General features: G+C 46.4%; 1 protein-coding gene across 1 annotated transcript in view; it reads left to right on the top strand.

Moving 5' to 3' along the window:
• Positions 1 to 20165, top strand: part of LOC144141831 (metalloproteinase-like) — a 96891-nt gene that overhangs the window by 19011 nt on the left and 57715 nt on the right. Inside the window, exons 2-6 of the mRNA XM_077673318.1 lie at positions 2467 to 2639; positions 4876 to 4968; positions 5677 to 5803; positions 5908 to 5961; positions 6100 to 6218. Of these exons, the coding sequence (XP_077529444.1) occupies positions 2467 to 2639; positions 4876 to 4968; positions 5677 to 5803; positions 5908 to 5961; positions 6100 to 6218 (566 nt within the window). The remainder of the gene's footprint in view (positions 1 to 2466; positions 2640 to 4875; positions 4969 to 5676; positions 5804 to 5907; positions 5962 to 6099; positions 6219 to 20165) is intronic.

The raw sequence follows: 20165 nt of genomic DNA, 5'->3' as shown, positions 1-20165 counted from the left end.
CTATTCGTGACCACAAGCGCTACTCTCAACGTTCCTAATTTCAGGGCATGTTCAACTGCCATTAGATTCCTTTCCGGTTCTTAAAGTAATCCGCCATGTTTCTGCCCCATATCTCATCACCGGAAGCTTGCATTGGTTGTATACTATTCTTTTTAGTGGTAGTATGCACACTGTTTACGTAAATGTTCTTCCACATGCTCCACGGACATGAGTGAACTCATCTATTTTGATGTTCCTGTATGAAATCTTTCAGTTTTTGTATATTCTAAAATTATTCAGTGTAGTGCGATAGCATGCCTTTGGGAGTGGGAGACTATTTTATTTTTTGTTACATCTTTGAGTATTTTTTATAACAAAAATGTTGGATAAACCACTTCTTTAAAATGCGTTAAGCCACCCTGATGTACATGAAGAGGAGCCGTCCTGCAGTCCTCGATGATGTTGACAGGTACTGAAATTAACCATTAAACTCTCAAAAAAGCAAAAAGTATGAAAGCTGTCATTCATCCTAGCTAAGAACTGAGTGTCGCATTATTAAAATGCTAGACTTGGTTTTAGATCATGGGCAATGCATTCTCTCAAGTCAAACCAGAATATTACCTAATGACAGCTATATATTTTTCATGCATTTTGCATGCATTTTCCAACTCGAATATTTCTTTTCCCATGCCATATTATTAAACAGTGCATCATAGTTAAAGTTGCTCATAAAGATACATGCCTTTTGGACCTCTGAGCCCTCCAGTTGTGGCGCGATGCTCATAAAGGGGAGAGTGTGGTCTGAAGAGAATGAGGCTGTAATGAAATCTTTTAAAACGTGGCATGAGCCGAAGCAGCGGCGAGAGCATGGGACAGCCCATAGTAGCATGAAGAAAATGATGATCTGCGTCGTCTGCTAGAAGGGGTGAAGGCGAGGAAGTCACAACAGTCTACCCCGCCGACGGATGACTCTAGGTGGCTTCCACATGATGGAGTAGCTAAACTGACCTCTTCACTGCGGTGTCGCTGGACAAAAGTTGAGTACACCGTAACAATGCCCATTGCGTCTGCCGATGAGTTTTTGCTAAACCACAGAGCTATCTTGGTGCTGTCTTCAAAATAATAGCCCTGTGTTGAATTGTTCCTTAAGTTGGTCGGATGTACAGCAGCAGGCTGGCATCAGTTCTGTAACGTCCAAAAAACTTTTTCTTTTCCATCGGTGTTTCCACTGCCTAACCAATCGATCCTTGAAGTTATTCGCTCGGTGACGGTAGGACGGATAACGATTTCTGAGGCATGGAAAGCTGCCGAGTAGGGGAAACTGTGCTTTCAGGGGTCCATACTTCGGTGAGGGGAAGTTTTTGCATTATTTTATTTTCCTCACTAAATTTGTCGGCGCGTTGGTTTCTTCACTTGCGTTCATTGTCTGCCACCGCAAATTTGTACTTGACGCTTCACTTTGCTTTGCTTCACAACTTGCTTTCTTGTGGCGAAAAGTAGCTAATGACCACGTGTAGAAACCTGGTTTCCTTCAGCGGGAGACGGTTGTTTAATTGAAGACGTTCTCAAAGCGGCCAGTTGCAGTTTCGGTTTCAGAGGGTGCCGTAAGAGGCTGAATTTGCTATAAACAATGCTGCCCACATGATTCTCTACGCATATTACCGAGCACGGCTCTCGTTCGAAACAGTGGGTGGGGAGACGTGCGCTGGGAGTAGCCGGCCGGTCTGCCTAAAGGTCTGCCGACAGATGTGTTATGCTCGACACTGGGGCGGGTATTCGATTGCTGCTCTCGTAACTGGTGCAGACGACAATTTTTAATGCAATTCACCATTACGGAATTAACTCCTTTCTCGTGTGTGCTGCCTCGTTAGGGACTTGAGTCCGATTTCGTGCAGCGGTAACAAGCTATCGCTCGAGGTACCTGGGTCAGCCTGTGCGACATCGCGGCTGTGGCCACACCTGCGCAACGACCGTTCTGCTCGCACACTGCACTTTTCGTGTCGCTGCCACCCTTTTGCGTCCAATTTAATGAAAAGCAATAAAAATAAACTGCCTGGAATCACTGTAAACTTACGTCGCAGCCAGCTGCCTGATGAGCTAACGAAATCTTGGCGCCTTGTGCCCAATGATGGGATCGTTCATTGCTCGAGAGCAAAAGTCCCGACCTGCGAACAGGGCGGCCTGCAGGCGAGAAACTGCGGCAGTGCGGAAGCAGCCGATACAAACTCGTGACGTGTTTGGATTTTGTTTATTTACTCCACATCCAGGCAATGTCGATTGCACGACGTACTCCGCTGGCGGGTTGGTTGCGTTTCGCACTCTCTAAAATTGATTTTAAAATGTTATATGCAGTATTTGCCGCTAATATTTTGCAGATGATTTATCAGTGTTCACACCAATCTATCGTCGCAGTTATCTCGCATATAAAATGTTGTGTCAGTACTCCTTTAAAACACTTCTCTTTATATATGTTCTTCCTCGAAACAGTGGGCACCGAAGCGGAACTTGTGTATCCACAACTCTTCAGTGCTCGGGACGAGCTTGGAACAAGGCAACTTAAAATTAACGACAAAGTAACTCTTACTCTCAAAAAGAGTTCTCTTTTGCATGATGAGTTTTTTCTCCTAACGCATCCGGAAGGTGTTCCACTACGATCGTATGTGAGTAATATTTGTCACTTCATTAGCATGCGGTTACTTTATCATAGTAATGCTCCAGTGGTAAATAAAATCTTTAGGAAGGCTTCTCTCAATCCGTATAATAAAACTTTTAGCAATATAAATGCTGTTATCATTAATTTATCGAACAACAGAAAATAAAATGTTAGTTGCGCCAGCATAAAAATTGTTTTAAAAAGCAGAAATAATAACAAAAACCTGAAACGTCTGCACTCATCAGTTAAAATAACTTATCTGAACTGGGCGTCCCGAAAACAGTGAAAGAACACATGCTGAAAAGCAGAGAGCCTGTGGTGCGATTTGGTTCCTTTTTTTCTCCTCCTGTGTCAGCTGTTCCAAAGAAACATATACAGGCGCCAATACGGAGACAATTTATAGTATTTAACATTAGTTTTTTAAACGGGTTTTTAGAGCAGGTAAATTCAGAACACAAAATAAGCTGGATTGCGTAAAATTAGTTTATGGTGAAGGCTCCTTTCTCTTGTCTATGGTTATTTCGACCAATGAGGAAGTCTCCATGGGAAGAAACGACACCTCCGTTAAGATGACATTGCCGGGCTTGCAATTACAAAATGGCTTGCACGCGTAACTGAGCGTCATTAAAAACATTAGGACCCGTTAAATTTCCTCTTTCAGCCGTAGTGTGAGGGCTGTAGATGTTTCTCTTGTAGTTACTATTTTAGCCCGATTGATCAAGGCCTGGTTTGGTTCTCGAAGGTAAAAAAACAATCGCTGCTCTTACCGGCCTCACGGTCCTCCACAGCGGTCGGGTGAATTGATCCAGGTTGATTCGCCCACAGTTATCACTGGTACCCTGGTAACAAAATTTGACCGCAGGTCTACTCGCTGCTGTACAAACTTCAAATGTGTTTTCAGCAGTAGTTCTATAGGCTGTGGTAGCAACTGCAATTATGAATTATATAGCCAAGTTTGAGTATACGCGTATGAGCACTCCCTCTGATGGTGCTGGTGAGCCGACGGTAGACAAGAGGCAAACGGTGCTTCCGTACATAGAACCGTCCATCCACAGTAGAGATTCGAAAGACTTGCACGCGGTGACATCGTGGCTGGGCATTGCACAGCAACGAAGATGCAGGCACTGTCTTTCTTGAAATTTAAATAGCTTGATTTTAGCGCAAATCACGTGTGGGCTTTTGAACCAAAAGGCTTAAAGACGCAACGTTTTTGCAAAGCACTACAAGAACGAAGAAAATGTCCAAAGAGAAAAACCTGCTGAGACGACGAGAACAAAAGCGATTGCCCATGATTTCGGGAAACTTATTTAACCGGTAGGTGCACCGACAAAAATACAAAACTTATAAGTCAGCATTAGTATCTCCGAATATATATACCTTATCCCATACTTGTGAACACGGTGTTTAGAGTTCCGTCCGACGGCACTCCAGATGATCGCTGTAGGAATGGCTATTTTGCCTTCCGATGGCATTCGAATATTTAGGACTAGGCTAGCACCGGCCAAGATGTCTGTCGTTGTAATGTAGATGTTCTGTGTTAGCTTCTTGATCCCAAGGACAGCGGTTCGAGACTGGTCTTTGCCTCGGTATTTTATTTTTAAATTGCACTAGAATATTTATGGCTCAGGTTAGCTTTTGTGTTTCAAGTGAATTTTGTGTGCGTTCGACTATGTTATAATATGTTTAGATTTCGTTGCCTAGTTTTACGTTATCTTGAGCGACGTAGTGTCCGACGCGAAATTTTTGTTACAAAACGGCGTTGGACGTCTATTCGCTGTAGTACTTATATCACCGTCTGGCGGCAATCTGGACAGGGCCATTCGTGAAATGAACCCGGCTACAGATAAAAGTTGGGGTTGCCTAAATTTATGCGCTGCTGTTTGCTCAACATGAACGAAGAAAAGGTTATTGAGAATAATTTACAATCATAAACTGAACAAATCATAACTTGTTTACCTTATTTATTGAGAGAATACGCTGGGCCTTGTGAGGTGAAAGCAGGAGAGAGGAGTGTTGCGAAAAACGGTCTGATTTCGAAAAGTACATTGAGACGAATAATAAGTTTTTGACATCAATGAGTACTTCGGTGGGGTGTATTGTGTTACGTGGGCTACATATTATGAAATGGTCAAACATTGGTTGTCATCGAAGCAACATGAGAGTGTAATAGAAGTGGAGTGCCCAAGTTTCCTTCTCACAGAGTTATTGCGATAGTAAAAAAATATCTGTGCTATTTTTTACAGCCTGATGTAGAACAATTGGAAGAGGGTCTATTTCATGACGAAGTTCAATTAGCCTCTGTATTTCTTACCCAAGAAAGTGGAATCGTAAAAGTGGTAAGTATTTCTATATTGCCCTATAAATAAACCAGCGTTTCGTACAATTTGTAATTTGTTTTCATTCATTCGATCTTACAGGTGAGATTTTTAACCTCCTCAGTTTCTCAAAATCCACAAGAACACAGTATTTCGCGGCAATACAACCTCGATTTACTGTATTAGGTCTGTTTAAGCAGTATCCCATACCACCCACCGACCCCTATAACAAGTCCTATGCTTTTACTGGCACGCGCGCTATATAATGTAGCGCACTAAAGCGTACAGTGTGAACCTGCACGTGTAAAAATGTTCGTTAAGGATGGTATCAAGGCTTAATAAGGAGGTCCTAATAAACAACAATAAATAACACTTTTTGGTAAAAGTCCCTTGTGCTCTCTTCCTTACCATTGCGGTGTTTATGCCTTGAGCACCAAAATTCCCGTAAACTCCTATAGATAAAATGTGGAAAACGTGTTCCTAAATCTCGATGCTTATAACGCCCTTTTTAAGGTCAACACCTCAGCATGGCCGATGACGCTATTTCGACGGTACAGAACGTGTAAATTAAACTAAAGTACGTAATAAACCCTACTTTTAACAGCGCAGTGTCCATTTCCGGTGAGACGTTCAGTTAGTGTACAACCAAGTGTCATGTTTTATGGCATTGTCACACAACATTGAGTTGGTTTGATTATGCTTGTCCAAATTCCCACTTTACGGTGAAAGGAAGGTGTCGTCGGCCCAAACCTGAAGATTAGGCCATTGGAAGGAATGGAACGTGCCAACGAGGGCTTTTTCCCGCACGCTTTAGAACCTATTACCAATGAGCAACAGGAAGACAATGCAGTCCACGGTGAGTGTTGGCTTAAAATATTATTCAATTCAACAGAACACTGAGCCCAGAAAGAGCTTTCAGAGATGTCGTATTCGTCATTAAAAGTTATATTTTTTTCTAAGGTGAACACGTTCGAGCGATAGATGCACCACAAGAGAGACAGTACAGAAGCTATTGTAAGTAGATATTTTCAGTTTCAGCAAATTACGTGAATGCAATGGTCAACAATCGGTGTACCTTATGCGGCTGTGTATTTTCTGGACGGTCACAATTTGTTCAAATATGTTTACGGTTGTAACTTTTCCAAATTTCAGATCGCCAAAATGTCAAAGATGTGTACGTTGAAATTCGCGTTGTTGTGGATGCACCATTTCGCGCCGGCTTCAATCGCACAAAAGATATGGTCAGATACCTCATGCTTGAGCTAAATGTCGTGAGTATCTCATCTAAAATATTTTTTAAAACTGAACAATAGTATTTTTTCAACACTCTGGAAGAAGTTTCTGAACATCCTTCTACCGCGGTAAGAGTTCAGGGGTGCTATTCCGCAAGTCCCGAGATTGCGCGAAACTCTAGAGACCCCTAGCTCTTGCGACGACCCCGTAACATGGTGGTAATATTTTGAGGCGATGTCAAAATGCTTTAAAAATGCGATACGTGCAATTTTCTGGGTATTGAGGTCACGCAAGCGGTTCGGGGCAGCGCGCTTGAAGGAGGCGAGGCTAGGGCGTGAGGCATTTTTCAGCGGGTTCTCCTGCTTCACTGTTGCATTGGTTGCTACTGGGGGCAAGCAAATCAAACTTTACTTTACTGCGCTTTTATTTCATTTTTCTGTATTTCACTGCAACGTTTATTTTTTCAGGCTTTCACATGAGCTTTCAACAGCAGCCCTGCTTATACCGCGTTCTGTCCAAAAAAAAGATATACCTCGAAGCCTCAGTAATCATTGTGGTTACAGAGGTCCCAGGAATCGCACCCGGCACCTTTACGCCACGAAACCAGCAACCTAACCACTGGGCTCCCACAAAGGCCCACGGGATATGAGTTTAGCAGTGGTGGGTAACAATAACATGTGCAGCCAATTGGAAAGAAAAAAAGAAACTCTCCGTGGTCGGAATCTAAAGTCTTTTCCTGAAGTTATGAACCGGAGTCTATTCGATTCAGGTAATATCGCATCCTGGGTGCAAAGCATTTTCTTTGGGTTCGTACGCTGTCGTTTGGGTTTGGACATGGCCACAGTTCTAGCGCGTGCCTACGTGGTCCACTTTGGGGGGAGATGTGAAACCCTGCCGGCAAAACGATCCTGGACTGCGACACACGTTTAGGGGCAAGTTCCGAAATAAAGTTTAGGTGCAAGAGCCAGGTGTCCGATGAAAGGAGATGATCCGCCAGTAATGCTGTTTCTCCAGCCCTCCATTATTAATGAATACGGCGCCAATTTTGTTTGAAAATTATCTACAAAACAAGCAGTTTCTCCCGTCGCTTCCAGATCACGCAATCACGTAATTATGGCAATCTAGCAAAAAAGCGGGTAATGGAAACACGCCTCATTTAAGGTAATGTTTGCACGATATGACGCTATCTAAACCCCTCGGCCGTTTCCCGATACAAAGCTTGCGTACGCTTCCGGCGTTTTGTAATCCTAACGGGTCACTCTTCTCAAATCTCCTACGCTAGGTTCCCGCGCTTCATATTTAAGAGCATGTGCCGTGAAGCAGTTCGACGGGCAGCTTCCACGAGTTGGTAAGACGGCCGTTGGCCATTGCGGCTCAATGGCTCCCGCTCCGCGCAGTGCTCAGAGATGACTTCCCGGACTGGCTGTCGTCCATGGCCAAGCTAAGACTGTGAGGCCCTCCTCTTTCCAAGGCACCCTAAAAGTCACATCGTCAGGCCGCGACCAAGCTGCGGAGAGTGCTATGGGCCAAGCGGACGGCGGCGGTGGAATCTGGCGTACGCAGCGGTGATGGAGCTCCGCGCGGCGAGTCACGGGTTGCGTTGCAAAGGTGCGGCGCAGCTGCATTCAAATCAAGGTAAAAATAATGGTGACGGCCAAAGCTAGGCTCTACTAAGTACAGCTTTGCTCTAAAAAGGCAAGGTCACGGAAATAAGCTTCCAGTGATCATGCTGCCCACACCGGCTGACACACAAGCGGTCGATGTTGCCTTCGTGCACAACGGTGAATGGTGCGGTCGCCACGAACGCTTCCACGGAAGCTCCCGTCCTGCATGATACGGCAGCTCACACCACATGGGCTCCGCCGTGGTCATAAAACGAGAGCCGCCTCGAAGAAGTCAGACATAGGGGTCGGTCACGAGATGTGTGCACAGCCAATGCACAGCTCTTCTGAAGAGACGAACACAATCTCGAAATTCCTCCACCGTGAAAGAAAAGCATTGGTTGTGCTTGAAATATGCCTGGCACGGCGAGCGCGAACAATAAAGCACAGCGCCGTAGTGGTCACTACGGGCGTCACGAGTTCAACACGGCCTTGAAAAACCATTCGCGAGTTTCGTGGAAGTTCTAGTGTGAATGTAACATACCTAGCACATTAGTTGGCGAGGGGGAGTGACCGAAGTACCACCCTACAATGGCGCCGCCTTTGTCAAAGGAGTAGCCTTGTAGCCACAAAGTATCTTTTACTGAATTCTTATTACCGCAACAAGACACTAGGACGAAGTAAAAAGCAATTCCTGAGGCAACCGTGAGCTGATGCTGCCAGTTACGCGAACGTCCTGTTCCAAGTGAATTTTACTCAAGTCTAAGCCGATGGGAGCGGCCGAGACGACAACATTTTCTTACGCAAGGCTTCGTCATACACCGCGAAAAGACAGTCGATGATGGATGACACGACGTCTAACACGCACTCATTAACGGTTAAACAAGGTCTTTAAAGGAGCCTTAAGAGAAAACACAAGTGTGGTTCATTCGAAAGATTGCCTCGTTAGAACCATACTGACACGACCTTTAACGCAAGCTTCGCTCAACTAAGCTACATAATTAGGAAAAAAGGGAATGACCATGCGACCCACCAGCTCATTTCCCCCAACAGAACATATGATGTCATATTAGAATACTCTGCGATTGGCAGAGGCGCGCAAAAGAAAACGCAAGTTCGGCAGGGCTACCAGTTTGCAGAGTGAGCTATATGCCCGTTAAACCTAGTGCACATTCCGTTTACGACACTAAGAACGGTGGAGTAAACGGTTGAAGTTCTGAACGAACACGCAAACATGTACGCTAATGCGTACGAAACTACCGCCGGCCGAGCTGGAGATCTCGCCGTTACGCAGACGAATTTTCGGGTTCGAGGCTCTTCGGGGCCAACGAACTGTTCCAGCGCGCACAGCCGTGACCTTGCTTGGTATCTTAATCCCTTGATAGGAGGTTGACGTCATATCGCCAACCAGCAAAGGTAAAAATAGAAACGAGGGGAGTAAGGAACAGCAAGCAGCGACGAGATAGTGCCACTCGTCGAAGAAGTTTCGGAATGGTGTTGCCTTGCTGCTAGCGTGATAAGCTCGTTTTCAGTTTACAACCACTGAAAACTTCAGTTTGTTCGGGGACTTTACAATGAAATTTTCTTGCTCCGTCCTGAAATGCCCATGTAGTAAGGGCAAATCGTCGAGCGAGTGCGACATCCCCGCCGGTAACGAGATCTCCTTTCATGCGCTGCCCAACGACGAAACTAGGCGAAGCAAGCGGCTACGTTTTGTGTACTTTGGAAACGGATGAGAAAGGGAGCTAAATGAAGTACGAGTGTGCTCGATTCATTTCCGACGAAGTGATTACGGCAGGGACCCTTAGGTTAGCCCACTCCTGGGACATGCCGCCGCTCGTGGCCGACTTCGTCAAATCGCCGTCAAAGCGCTCTGAGCTTGGAAAAAGAACACCGTACACACCCTGCATTGACGCTCGTATCTTTCTGGTCGGAGCAGAGAGCTCTCGCGAATGGCTTTCCGTAATGACACAGGCCAACTGCATAAGCGACACGGCTGCTGAAATTGAACTATTATTGACCGTAATAAAAATACGGCACATACGCAGCAGTCTGTATTCGTCCGTCGCAACGGGGCTGACGAGGCAGCGGGCCTGACTGGTGGGCGTCCATCTGTTGTGCCTATCGTGGAATGGTCGCTTTCCGATCCATTCGTTTATCCCACAACTCCTGCCGCTGGTGCATTTAGAAGCGTTGAGCGTTCAAGTGATGTGACGTTGTTAAATGCTAGCCCGAGCTCCTCGGCGAGAGCAGTGTTGTCCGGATCAGGAGATTCCATGACTAGGGCTGCGGGTGTACGAGGTTATACTAGTATTTTTAAAATAGCCGCCGTATCGGTTTCGGCACGAGTTCCGGTTCCTCTTTGATTCCCGCGTATGGGTGCTATATGGAGTCCACATACTAAATATCTGTTTCATTTACCGGCTCATATTACGCCATTGTTCACGTCACAAAATGTACAACTTAGCGGGTGATTTAAAAGTTTGGCTAAAATTGCCCTATTTCTCACTGAATAAAGCATCGTTTGCTTCCGGGAAAGCGCTTAGGGTACTATGAAACGCCTAATCTTTCGAATAAAACAAACTTTTGTTTTGTGTTCATGGCTCCTTTATAACTCAATTTTTATAATTCCTAATAAACGCCATTAGGAAGAAAAGGAAGACAAAGCCATTGGAGAAGAGTGAAACCTAGTCATAAAAAGTAAACTCGAACTAAGCCCCGGGAGTCACTGTGTAAGGTGTTCTCGCCGTGTGGGAGCGCGCCACCACCACAGGACCAAACTTCGGCATAAAGCTATAAAAATACGTATCGTGTTCGCGTGAATGGTGACACACTAGGCCGCCTCTGGCTGCTCGGGAAAAAATGGATTAGGGAAGGCTTCCGGCATGACGCCATGCTGTCTCGTAACTTTTATTCTTCCATGACACTCACCCAAGGTGAAAACAAACACACAAGCGCCTTATTTAAGGGTCGGCGACAGGGCGCGTTCCCTTCGCTACAGTGAACTTCATGGCTTACTTGGTTAGTGCTGCTACAAGGCGGCAGTGGGGCTACCCTCAATCCCCGTAGCAAACATAATTCACTAGAAAAATGAAGACCATAAAGACGGGCCGTCCCGCACCGGGTATGTCCTACGTCCATGCCGGAGGTTTGAAGTAAGTAGTGAGGTTTTCCTCCTTATGACATGGAGTGAATCCTTCAGCTCCGCAGGAGATGGCGCTGAATGCCTATGGTAGCTTTGGTGTCTTAATGCGTGAAGGCGGGCCAATCTAGGCACTTTAATATTAGCACAAGCCGCAATTTCTAAACAGTAAGCGGCCATATGCGGGCGCGCTGACTACGCCTATTGTGCTTTGCGCAATGGCGCCGGTATTGTTGAAAGCGTGTGGGATGGTCCACTATAACTAATTTCTTAACCTTAGCAGCTGAAACGCGGGAGCAGGCTGATCTCAGGACTTCTGAAAACGCCCCAGGACTACATGAAATAATAAATATAGGCCGCGTCATCTAAGGTAAGACGTGTGCCCCTCCAACTCCCTCGTAATTTTGCAGAGCTGTGTACTTCAAATTGACTCTGTGCAGAGAAAATAGAGACACTTTCACCAAAATGTATTTCCTGTCGCACATTTGGCGCAAGCAATCCCGAACAGTGAAGTCGGTCACAAATTGCGAGTATTCAAGAATAAACACGTGCACTTCTGAATAAAATTACCGGAAAGTACACCGCTACCATGGTATTAGAAAGATGTTAGCTATCCTTTCCCCCACTAGCAATGACTGTACTCATGGGTTCTTAAAAAGGACGACGAAGAGTGTCAGTTTATTGCAAGCAGATCAGGAACTATAAAACGAGATTCAGCGGCTGATATTCTTGCAGAAAATTTCGCAATTCCCACTGCTTCTCACCTAAAGTTATCTCAAGTGTGCGAAATATCATTACGACTTGAACTTGACATTGGCGATTGAACACATCATAAAAAGTTGATTTTCTTTTTTATTAATCGCGACAGTGAACTGGATGCTTTCACACAGAGAGATTTATAGAGTACCCGAAAGTACGCTATTTGTGTGTGTACCAAGTCGACGCAATAATTAAAATCTGAGAGTTTGGACGCCTGTAAAACAAAGTGAAGGGATAGCGTGTATACTTTGTTAGCACTAGCTGCCCAATATAAACCTAAGTTTGCTCTGTCTGTCTGGGTAACAATTTTTTTTGTCTTCAGTACTGCATTTACATCATCAAAGCTAGCCTGCATGTAGTTTAAAAACGCTATGTTCTCTGGCACGATTTTACTGGCTGCATAATTAGGCAGAATGTGTAGTAAAAGTCTCATCGAATGGCTTTATTTTATTTTCTAGAACAGTTTTTTTAAGCAGGGTAAAGTTTTAATAAATCGTTTGTGTGTTGGTAACAAAATTGTTGAGCGCGTAAAAGTGTTTGATGAGGCGTACTTTCGTTTTGGTTCAACAACTTTGTTTTGCGAGAGGAAGGTGATAACAAACATCACACATGGCAGAAATTGGCGCTTAGTATTTTGTATTCTTCGATAGACGGGTGCATGCTTGAGCACGGCTTTAGAGGATGTTTTACCATGCACGGTGCATCGCTCTTCTTGTCACGGCTCGAACGTAATCATGTGTTGTATCCAAGACGCACATCTGTTGTAGAGTCAACGCTTAATAATCCAGAAGGAACAAGAAACGTCACGACAATTTTACGGCACCTCTGGCCAATAATGCAAAATCAAACATTTCTTGCCGTGTAGAATTTAAAAAAAGCACAAAATATAACACCGCTCTTTCCCCTTTTGAATTATTCTTTCTTTTTAACAATACTATTATTACAGAGTGTATCACGTTTTATCAATGCAATCTGCAGATGTTATCACGGACTGCGAAGCGCGTAAACATTTGTATCGATAGTGAAAGGAGTAATGCAAAATATGTAGTCTCCGTCAAAAGTGTTTCCGCTTTAAAGCCCTTCCAAAGCAGGACGTGCATGTGTATCTATTTCATCCCGCTGCAGTACCTCAGTGGCTGTGGTGGTGTGCTGCAGAGCGCAAGGACGCGGCTTCCCTTACTGGCTGCGGTGGTCGCTTTCTTGATGGAGGGGAAGAGAAAACACGCCCGTGAGAACAAGATTTTGGGCCGTTAAAGATCCCCAGGTGGTCAAAATTAATCCTCAGCCCTGTGCCCTGTACTACGGCGCGCCTCCCGGTATGCGTTGCGTCGGCGGTGAAACATCTCAATCAATCAATCAATCAATCAATCAATCAATCAATCAATCAATCAATCAATCAATCAATCAATCAATCAATCAATCAATCAATCAATCAATCAATCAATCAATCAATCAATCAATCAATCAATCAACCAATCAATCAATCAATCAATCAATCAAGCAAGCAAGCAATATATCATCAATATATCAATTAGTCATTCAATCAATCGTGTATCTTTTTCAATATTGCTACGGTGCAGAAGGGTTTATTTACAGGAACAGACGGGAACCAGTACGTTGAAGGAAGCGCCACACTAAGTTCACCCAGTACGAGCGAACACTGCCTTCTGTATTATCGTCGGCTATCCACCATCACTTGACACATACCCGTTCAAGGTGTATTGATCCTGATAAGCGTTCCACTACTTCACGACGTGACATTTCCTCCGGGTGGCCGACGATGCGTGACATTTCCCCCCAATCGCAACAGAAGCCCCTCGGGCAAGTCATAGTCAAATGTGTGGGTAGAACGGCTTCAAACTGTCGACGTGCGTGATTTCAAATTCGATAGACCTGCGTCCACATGATGTCAGTCGACAGATAACGTAAGTGACGTCGCTCAAGCGATCGACGACGACGTGTGGACCCGTCTAATAGGATAGATACTTGGTATACAGGCCTCGTTGGTTAACCAGTGTCCACAACAAAACCAAGTCCCCTGCTGCACTGTGTCGAGTGTCGTAGAGTCGTTTTGAGCGGCGCTTGGAAGCCAGGGTCCGTAGGTGAGCAACACGGCGCAACTCTTCGGCAATACACAGCGTACGGGCAACAGAAGGGTAATAACCTAAATAGAACGAGAAGATCGTGTCTAGGACTCTAGGAGGTGCAAGCAAATAAAGAAAAAAGAATGGGCTGTAGCCTTTTGTCTCGTGCTGTGCCGTGTAGTACGCGTACGTGATAAATGTTACAATTTCATCCCAGTTCTTGTGGCAAGAGTAATCGTACATTAGGATGGTGTTTGTCAGAGTCCTGTTCGTACGATCTGTCAAGCCATTCGTTTGAGGATGTTACGGGGTCGAATTACGAAAGTGGGACGAACAAAGGCACACCAAGTCTTCCACAATGTCGGCGAGGAATTGGCGACCGCGATACGTAATAATCAAGCAGGAAGTACCATGCCTGAGGACAACCCAGTGAAGCAGGAACAACGAAACCTTCACTGCTGCCACTTCAGTTAGAGATGGCGCTTCTGCTAAGCACTTGAGCATGGAAATCATCCGATCAGATCAATTGTGACTTACTCGAACGAAAATCTGGAAGGTGGTATTGGCTGGAGCTGACGAGGTGGAATTCTTGTAGGAAGCCTTTAGCACTGGCACAGATGGCAGCTGGTCATGTAGTGCAGGACTTCGCGACGCATTTGTGGCCAGAAGAATCGTTCTTGGTTGCGCTGCAGAGTGCATAAGACCCGAAGTGGGCTCATCGTGCATACTGTGTAAAACTGATGCACGTAGGCAAGTTGGAACGACCAGAAGGTATCGCGTGCCCCAAGGCTTCTACATTTTCTTATAAAGCAGTCCCAGAGTGCTGAGCAGCATCATGAAGAGGCTGAAGTGTCGGGTCCTTTTGCTCCGCCGTTCGGAATGGCGTATGGTCTGGAAAGGACCTGACCGCAGCTGCTAAACGTTCGTCAAAATTGCCTTCTTCGCAGTACGTATGCGCATTTCGAAGTCGGGAAAGGCAATCAGAATGCGCGTGCCGACGGCCGCTTTTGTAAGGTGCCAAGAAATCGCACTCTTGAAGTTTTAGAGCGCGCCGACGGCCGCTTTTGTAAGCTACGATAAAATCGTACTCACGAAGTCTTATGCGTGAACCGCATGGCGCGTTTTTGCATGTGATTAGGGCGCGTCGGTGTTGCGCGTGCGATTTTTGACGCCCGCGTCTACGATGGCGCGCGCGCGACAGTGGGAGGAGCCTGGCGACTTGCGCCAATAGGGAGGCGCGCGTCTAATAGCGGCGATTTTGAAGCGCTCAACACAGCTGGCTGGCGGCTCCGCCGTGGATGTTTAGGCTCCCCCCCCCCCCCCCCCCCCCCGGCAGATATTGAATGGGCGCTTTCACTAACGGCGCGGATGTTTTATAGTACCGTTTTGGCCCACTTTATAAGCTTTCTTACCGCACAAGCAACTTCGTGCGTGCCTTCAGCGGCATTTTTGAGAGCGGTTTTAAAGGGTCGCTCGAGCTCCCCGCACCACTTCGCGGCCGACGCCGCCGCCATGTTGCCGCCGCCGGCCGCGCCGTGTGCAGCGAGCGGTTGGTTCAGCCAGTTCAGCGGCAGCGTTAGAGTGCCTGTGACAAGCGCGGCGCGTTTTTGCGAGCAGAAAACTCTCAATGCAGTTCCCGCATTGGAGCTCGTCTTGCGAGTCGACCATTAAGGTCATGGAGGCCAACCTGCAAGCAGAGCGCGGAATGATAGATAAAAATTCGAATATCGCGGCATATATGGAGGAACGAAATATGCTATATCAAAGACCACAGCCAAGCATTCTTGCTCGGTTACTGTTTAATTCCCCTCAGCCTTATTTAGGCATCGGCTGGGGTAAGCGATCACATGCTTTGCGTTGTATCGCCTCTGTAATCGTACTTCCCCAAGTGAAATGCTGCTAGCGTAGGAGCGCGGGGATTATAGGGGAGAAGATTCGGTAGCGATGTCACAAGAAATTTTATCTGACAGAACGGGGCTTCACATTCCAGTGGCCACGTAGAGGAGGCATTGTTGTGCAATAGGCCAGTCAGGAGAGACACCAAGTCGGCGAAGTGAGGAATAAAACGAAGGAAGTAAGAGCAAACTCCCAAGAAGCTACACAGTTCTCGCACTGATAGGGGTTGCTTTAGGCTCTTGACAGTAGCAACCTTTAGAGGGTCCAGTATGACGCCATCTCTTGTCCACGAGGTGCCCAAAAACTAGCGTCTGGCGTTCAAAAAACAGCATTTCTTTCAATTAAAGACTAGGACGGACCTTTGTATGCAGTGCAGAACAGTCGCTAGGCTGGTGTTATTCTATCATAACGTCATCCATTACACAAATACAAATTTGCCACTTTAAGCTTCGCAGAATCGTGTCCATGAATCGTTCGAATTTCCCTGGAGTGTTAGAGAGGCCGAAAGACATAACTTTTAATTCAAAAAGGCCGTCCGGAGTAACAAATGCGATTTTAGCTGTCTGCTGTGGGTCCGTAGGTATCTGCGCATAACCGTATTTTAGGTCCACGGACGAGAAATAGGATTCCGAATAGAAACCGTTTACCACGTCATCAAATCTGGGTACCGGATAGATGTGCTTTTTTGTGACGGAGTTCCAACGCCTGTAGTCGACACAAAATCTCCATGAGCCGTTCTTCTTCACAGGAATCACTGGCCCTGCCCACGGGCTTGGCGACTCCTTTATAACACCGTTGTGTAGTATTTTCTTTAACTGGATTGCGATAACCTGGCTCTCTGATGGCGCCTTGAGTAAGGTTTCTGTCTAATGGGGTGTGCTGATCCAGTGTGTATGGTGTGCCGAGTTAGGGAGACCGGTAGTGTCGTTCTGCAGTCATCTTGTGAAAAGTCCATATGTCAACGTGCCTTGAGAGGACATCAAAATACCTCATGGTCAGCTAGTGAGAGGGACTTGTCCACCATACTAAGAAGCTTGGAGTACGGTATACCAACTTCGGCAGAGGCCGCTTCATTGTGAGTCATGACAGCAACTAAAGCTGTCCCTTGCTACCCATACTTAGCAAGCTTCATACTTTGCGGTAGCACGTTACATTGAGCAGAACAGTTGAGCGCGCACAAAGAGCTAGCGTCTTCGTTCGACGGAAACAATACAAGGCACCAAAAGGTCTGTCTTGACACAGTTCAATGTGATTGGTTCCACCACAGTATCAAACGGACGGGCGTCAGCATTGGAAGTATTAACTAGAACAACCGACAATATCGAAGCAAAGAGGACGGTGTCGTCAGAAACACGCTGAGCATTTTCTCTGCTTTGAGGCTCTTCAGCAGCTGCAGAAAAAAGGAGGCTGCTTACTGAAAGCTCGCGCGTTGCGCAATCGACGGCAGCACCGTGTGACGCAAGAAATGAATGCCCAGAATTCCGCCTTCAACATTCGCCCTCCCAGTAAGACGTCGACTGGGAGGACTCGTACAATCACTGTCGACTTGTACAATCACCGAGAGAGCATAGTGGCTCACCGCATTCTTCACAAAACGAAATGTATTTGTGCAACTTGAACGTGACGTTACGGGCTAAGCTGTCTTTGAAACCGCTACTCATTACTGAAACAGTTGCACCAGTGTCCACCAAAGCTACAGTTGAGACTCCATTGATGAAAACTTGGAGCTTGTTTGTTTCAATAAAAACGGGCAAAGGGTTTTCTATCAAAGGCTGTCCGGCGAACTCACCTCCATCAGACCTACCGACTGGTTTCCCGGCGGAGTGGATCCTGGGCGACGCCAGCGCGGCGGGGAGCGGTTCTCGCGTCCAGAGGGGATCAGTCAAGCTGCGATGGGATGCTGCTGGTGAAGCCTTGCTATGGGGGCTGGCTCTCTGTCAGTTGGTGAACTCATGAAAGGAAAGGAATTCTGGAAACAGAAACTTCCGAAGAATCGAGGGGTAGTTACGGAGTAGTTGTGCCATGAATCGTGCATTATAATTGAAGAGCGTTGGCGGCAAAACCGTGCGATGTGGCCCACGATTGCGCCATTGTAGCACGTAGGAGGTGGACGCATCATGTTCTCTTGCAGGCGGTAAGGCACTTGTGGTCGGTAGGCTCGTCGGCCTTGACCGTGATGATTGTCCTCGCCTATACGCGATTAGCCAACGTGGGATGAGGGCCATGTCCAGTGGGTGAGTTTACCTGGCGTGAACGACTGTCGGGAGCTGTTGAAGGTCCCGAAGTTCAGGGAGGGGTGGGATTCAGGAGAAACCAAGGGTCTTCGAGAGGGGGCATCGTGCTGCGGGTATCAGACGCACGTGGTAACGCTGCGATGCATCTAGTCACCATGCTGGCGCACTTCTTCTCGAACGATCTGCCGTGTTGTCGACCTCAATTTCACGGCCTGGGTGTCGTCCACTCGGCGCACAGTAGTGACATTTTCGATGCGGCGAATGTCGGTATGAAGCCCGTTCTACATGGGGCGAATTTCGCTTGCGAATTCGCAGCTGCGCCACCGCTTGTGAACCAAAGCGAACTATTCTCGTTGCTGTGGCGAATTGCCAAATGTTTGGAAGAGTCGAACTTCTCTTGTGAACGCCGCTTAGCATTTGGCAATATGTCGCAGCAGTGAAAATAGGAAAATAAATCGTTTTGCCACACGGGCGGCGCCGCAACTGCTAATTCGCAGGCGAAATTCGTCCCATGTAGAACGGGCTTGATGTGGCCTGTTTTCAACACTGCAAATGTTTGGCAATGGCGAATGACGGCTGCAACAGTGGTCAAGCTGTCATTACTAATAAGAAAAATATAGACGTCTTCCGCCATACCCTTGAGTGGGCGGCCAACCTTGTCGTCCACAGACATTGTGGGGTTCAAAGTCCGGCACAATTTCAGTACATCCTCGATATACGTCGTAGAAGACTCTCCGGCCAATTTTTCCGGGTGTAGCAGAGGGTGCTCTGCCCGCTTCTTTTACGCCATGGAATCTCGTAAGCGGTTTTAAATTTCCTCGACTAGTCTGCTCCACGTGGTTGCTTTCGGTAGTCGCAGCTTGGGTTGATAGCCGCTGCGGTGAAAAGCCGGTGACTCGGCGACTGCGGCGAAGCTCTGGTGGATCCGCCTTCACCTAAGGTACCCAGCACTCCACCACAAACAGTTAAGGTGCCGAAGGGTTTATTTACAGGAAGAGACGGGAGCGACTACGCTGAAGGAGGCGGCGCTGGACGTTCCGGCAGTACGATCGAGCACCGACTTCAGTCTCATCATTGGCTATCGAGCACCACTTCACACATATCCCTCCAAGGGGATTTATGCTAATAAGCGATCCACTACTTCCCGACGTGACATTTACCCTCTGCGCCGACGATGCATGACAATATCATCCTTCATTCATATCAGCAGGAGCTCTCATTCGGCCACAAACACTTCGGATATTTCAGCGCAGGTGCTGGTACATGAAGGGGTATTTGTAGTCTTATTTGGGCTTTTAATGGATGCTGTAGTTTTGAAGGAATTCACGAAAAGCCAAATAAATAAAACATTGATTGCGTCAACTTGGTGTTATTTAGCAGTCCAAAAAGTGGCTTTAAAAGACTAACAGCTGAGCGTGATAATATTTTACCGAGGACCAGATTCTTGAAATGTTTTTACTACACTACAATTTCTCGAATCCCTAATTAGCGTTAACAATGGCCGTACGCTGGACAGATTTGGTACATTATTATTAACCCCGATTTAGACATAACAATGGCGGTGCACCGGACGGATTTGATACATTGGTATGTAGGGTAGAGCTCTGAAAAACAAGCCAAACCCGCTGTATAGGAGTTATATGTTGGCAAAACCGTTTTCTTGCTTGATAATTTAAGGCATCGGTGCTTCGTGGCTTTGAGAAAAGCGCCAATGAGACAATTTCTAGAGTTTGCTAGAATATTAGATTGTGTTAGAACTCAAACTAAGCTTAAGGCAAACGTGAGACATAGTACAATGCAGGCACACCATATAAGACCCGCGTTTATAATTTATGACTGTGTGGTTATGTCTGCTCAGCACCTACTCAGCACTTTCCAGTGTGGTAGATTAAGAAAAAAAAGACCTATTGTTCTGACTCTGTTGTTAAAATAGTCTCACTTCTTCGAGAACGACTCCACCAGTGCTCAGTTCCGTTTCGGATAGAGATTTCTTCAATACATGCGCCGTTATACGTGTAAGGGAGAAAACCAAATGAAAACTATAAAGAAAATTTTTACCGCCGTAGTCCATTCGGACAACCGCGTTTGCGGAGTACGTTTGCAGCAGGGGAGGAACAGACAGACAGACAGACAGACAGACAGACATACAGACAGATAGATAGATAGATAGATAGATAGATAGATAGATAGATAGATAGATAGATAGATAGATAGATAGATAGATAGACAGACAGACAGACAGACAGACAGACAGACAGACAGACAGACA

This window comes from Haemaphysalis longicornis, unplaced genomic scaffold, assembly GCF_048455015.1.
Source record: "Haemaphysalis longicornis isolate Haplotype H1 unplaced genomic scaffold, Haemaphysalis longicornis Haplotype H1 scaffold_6, whole genome shotgun sequence".
In the NCBI taxonomy this organism is placed as follows: Eukaryota; Metazoa; Arthropoda; class Arachnida; order Ixodida; family Ixodidae; genus Haemaphysalis; species Haemaphysalis longicornis.
The sequence above is the reverse complement of the archived record's forward strand: the minus strand, read 5'-3'. Positions and strand labels throughout refer to the sequence as shown.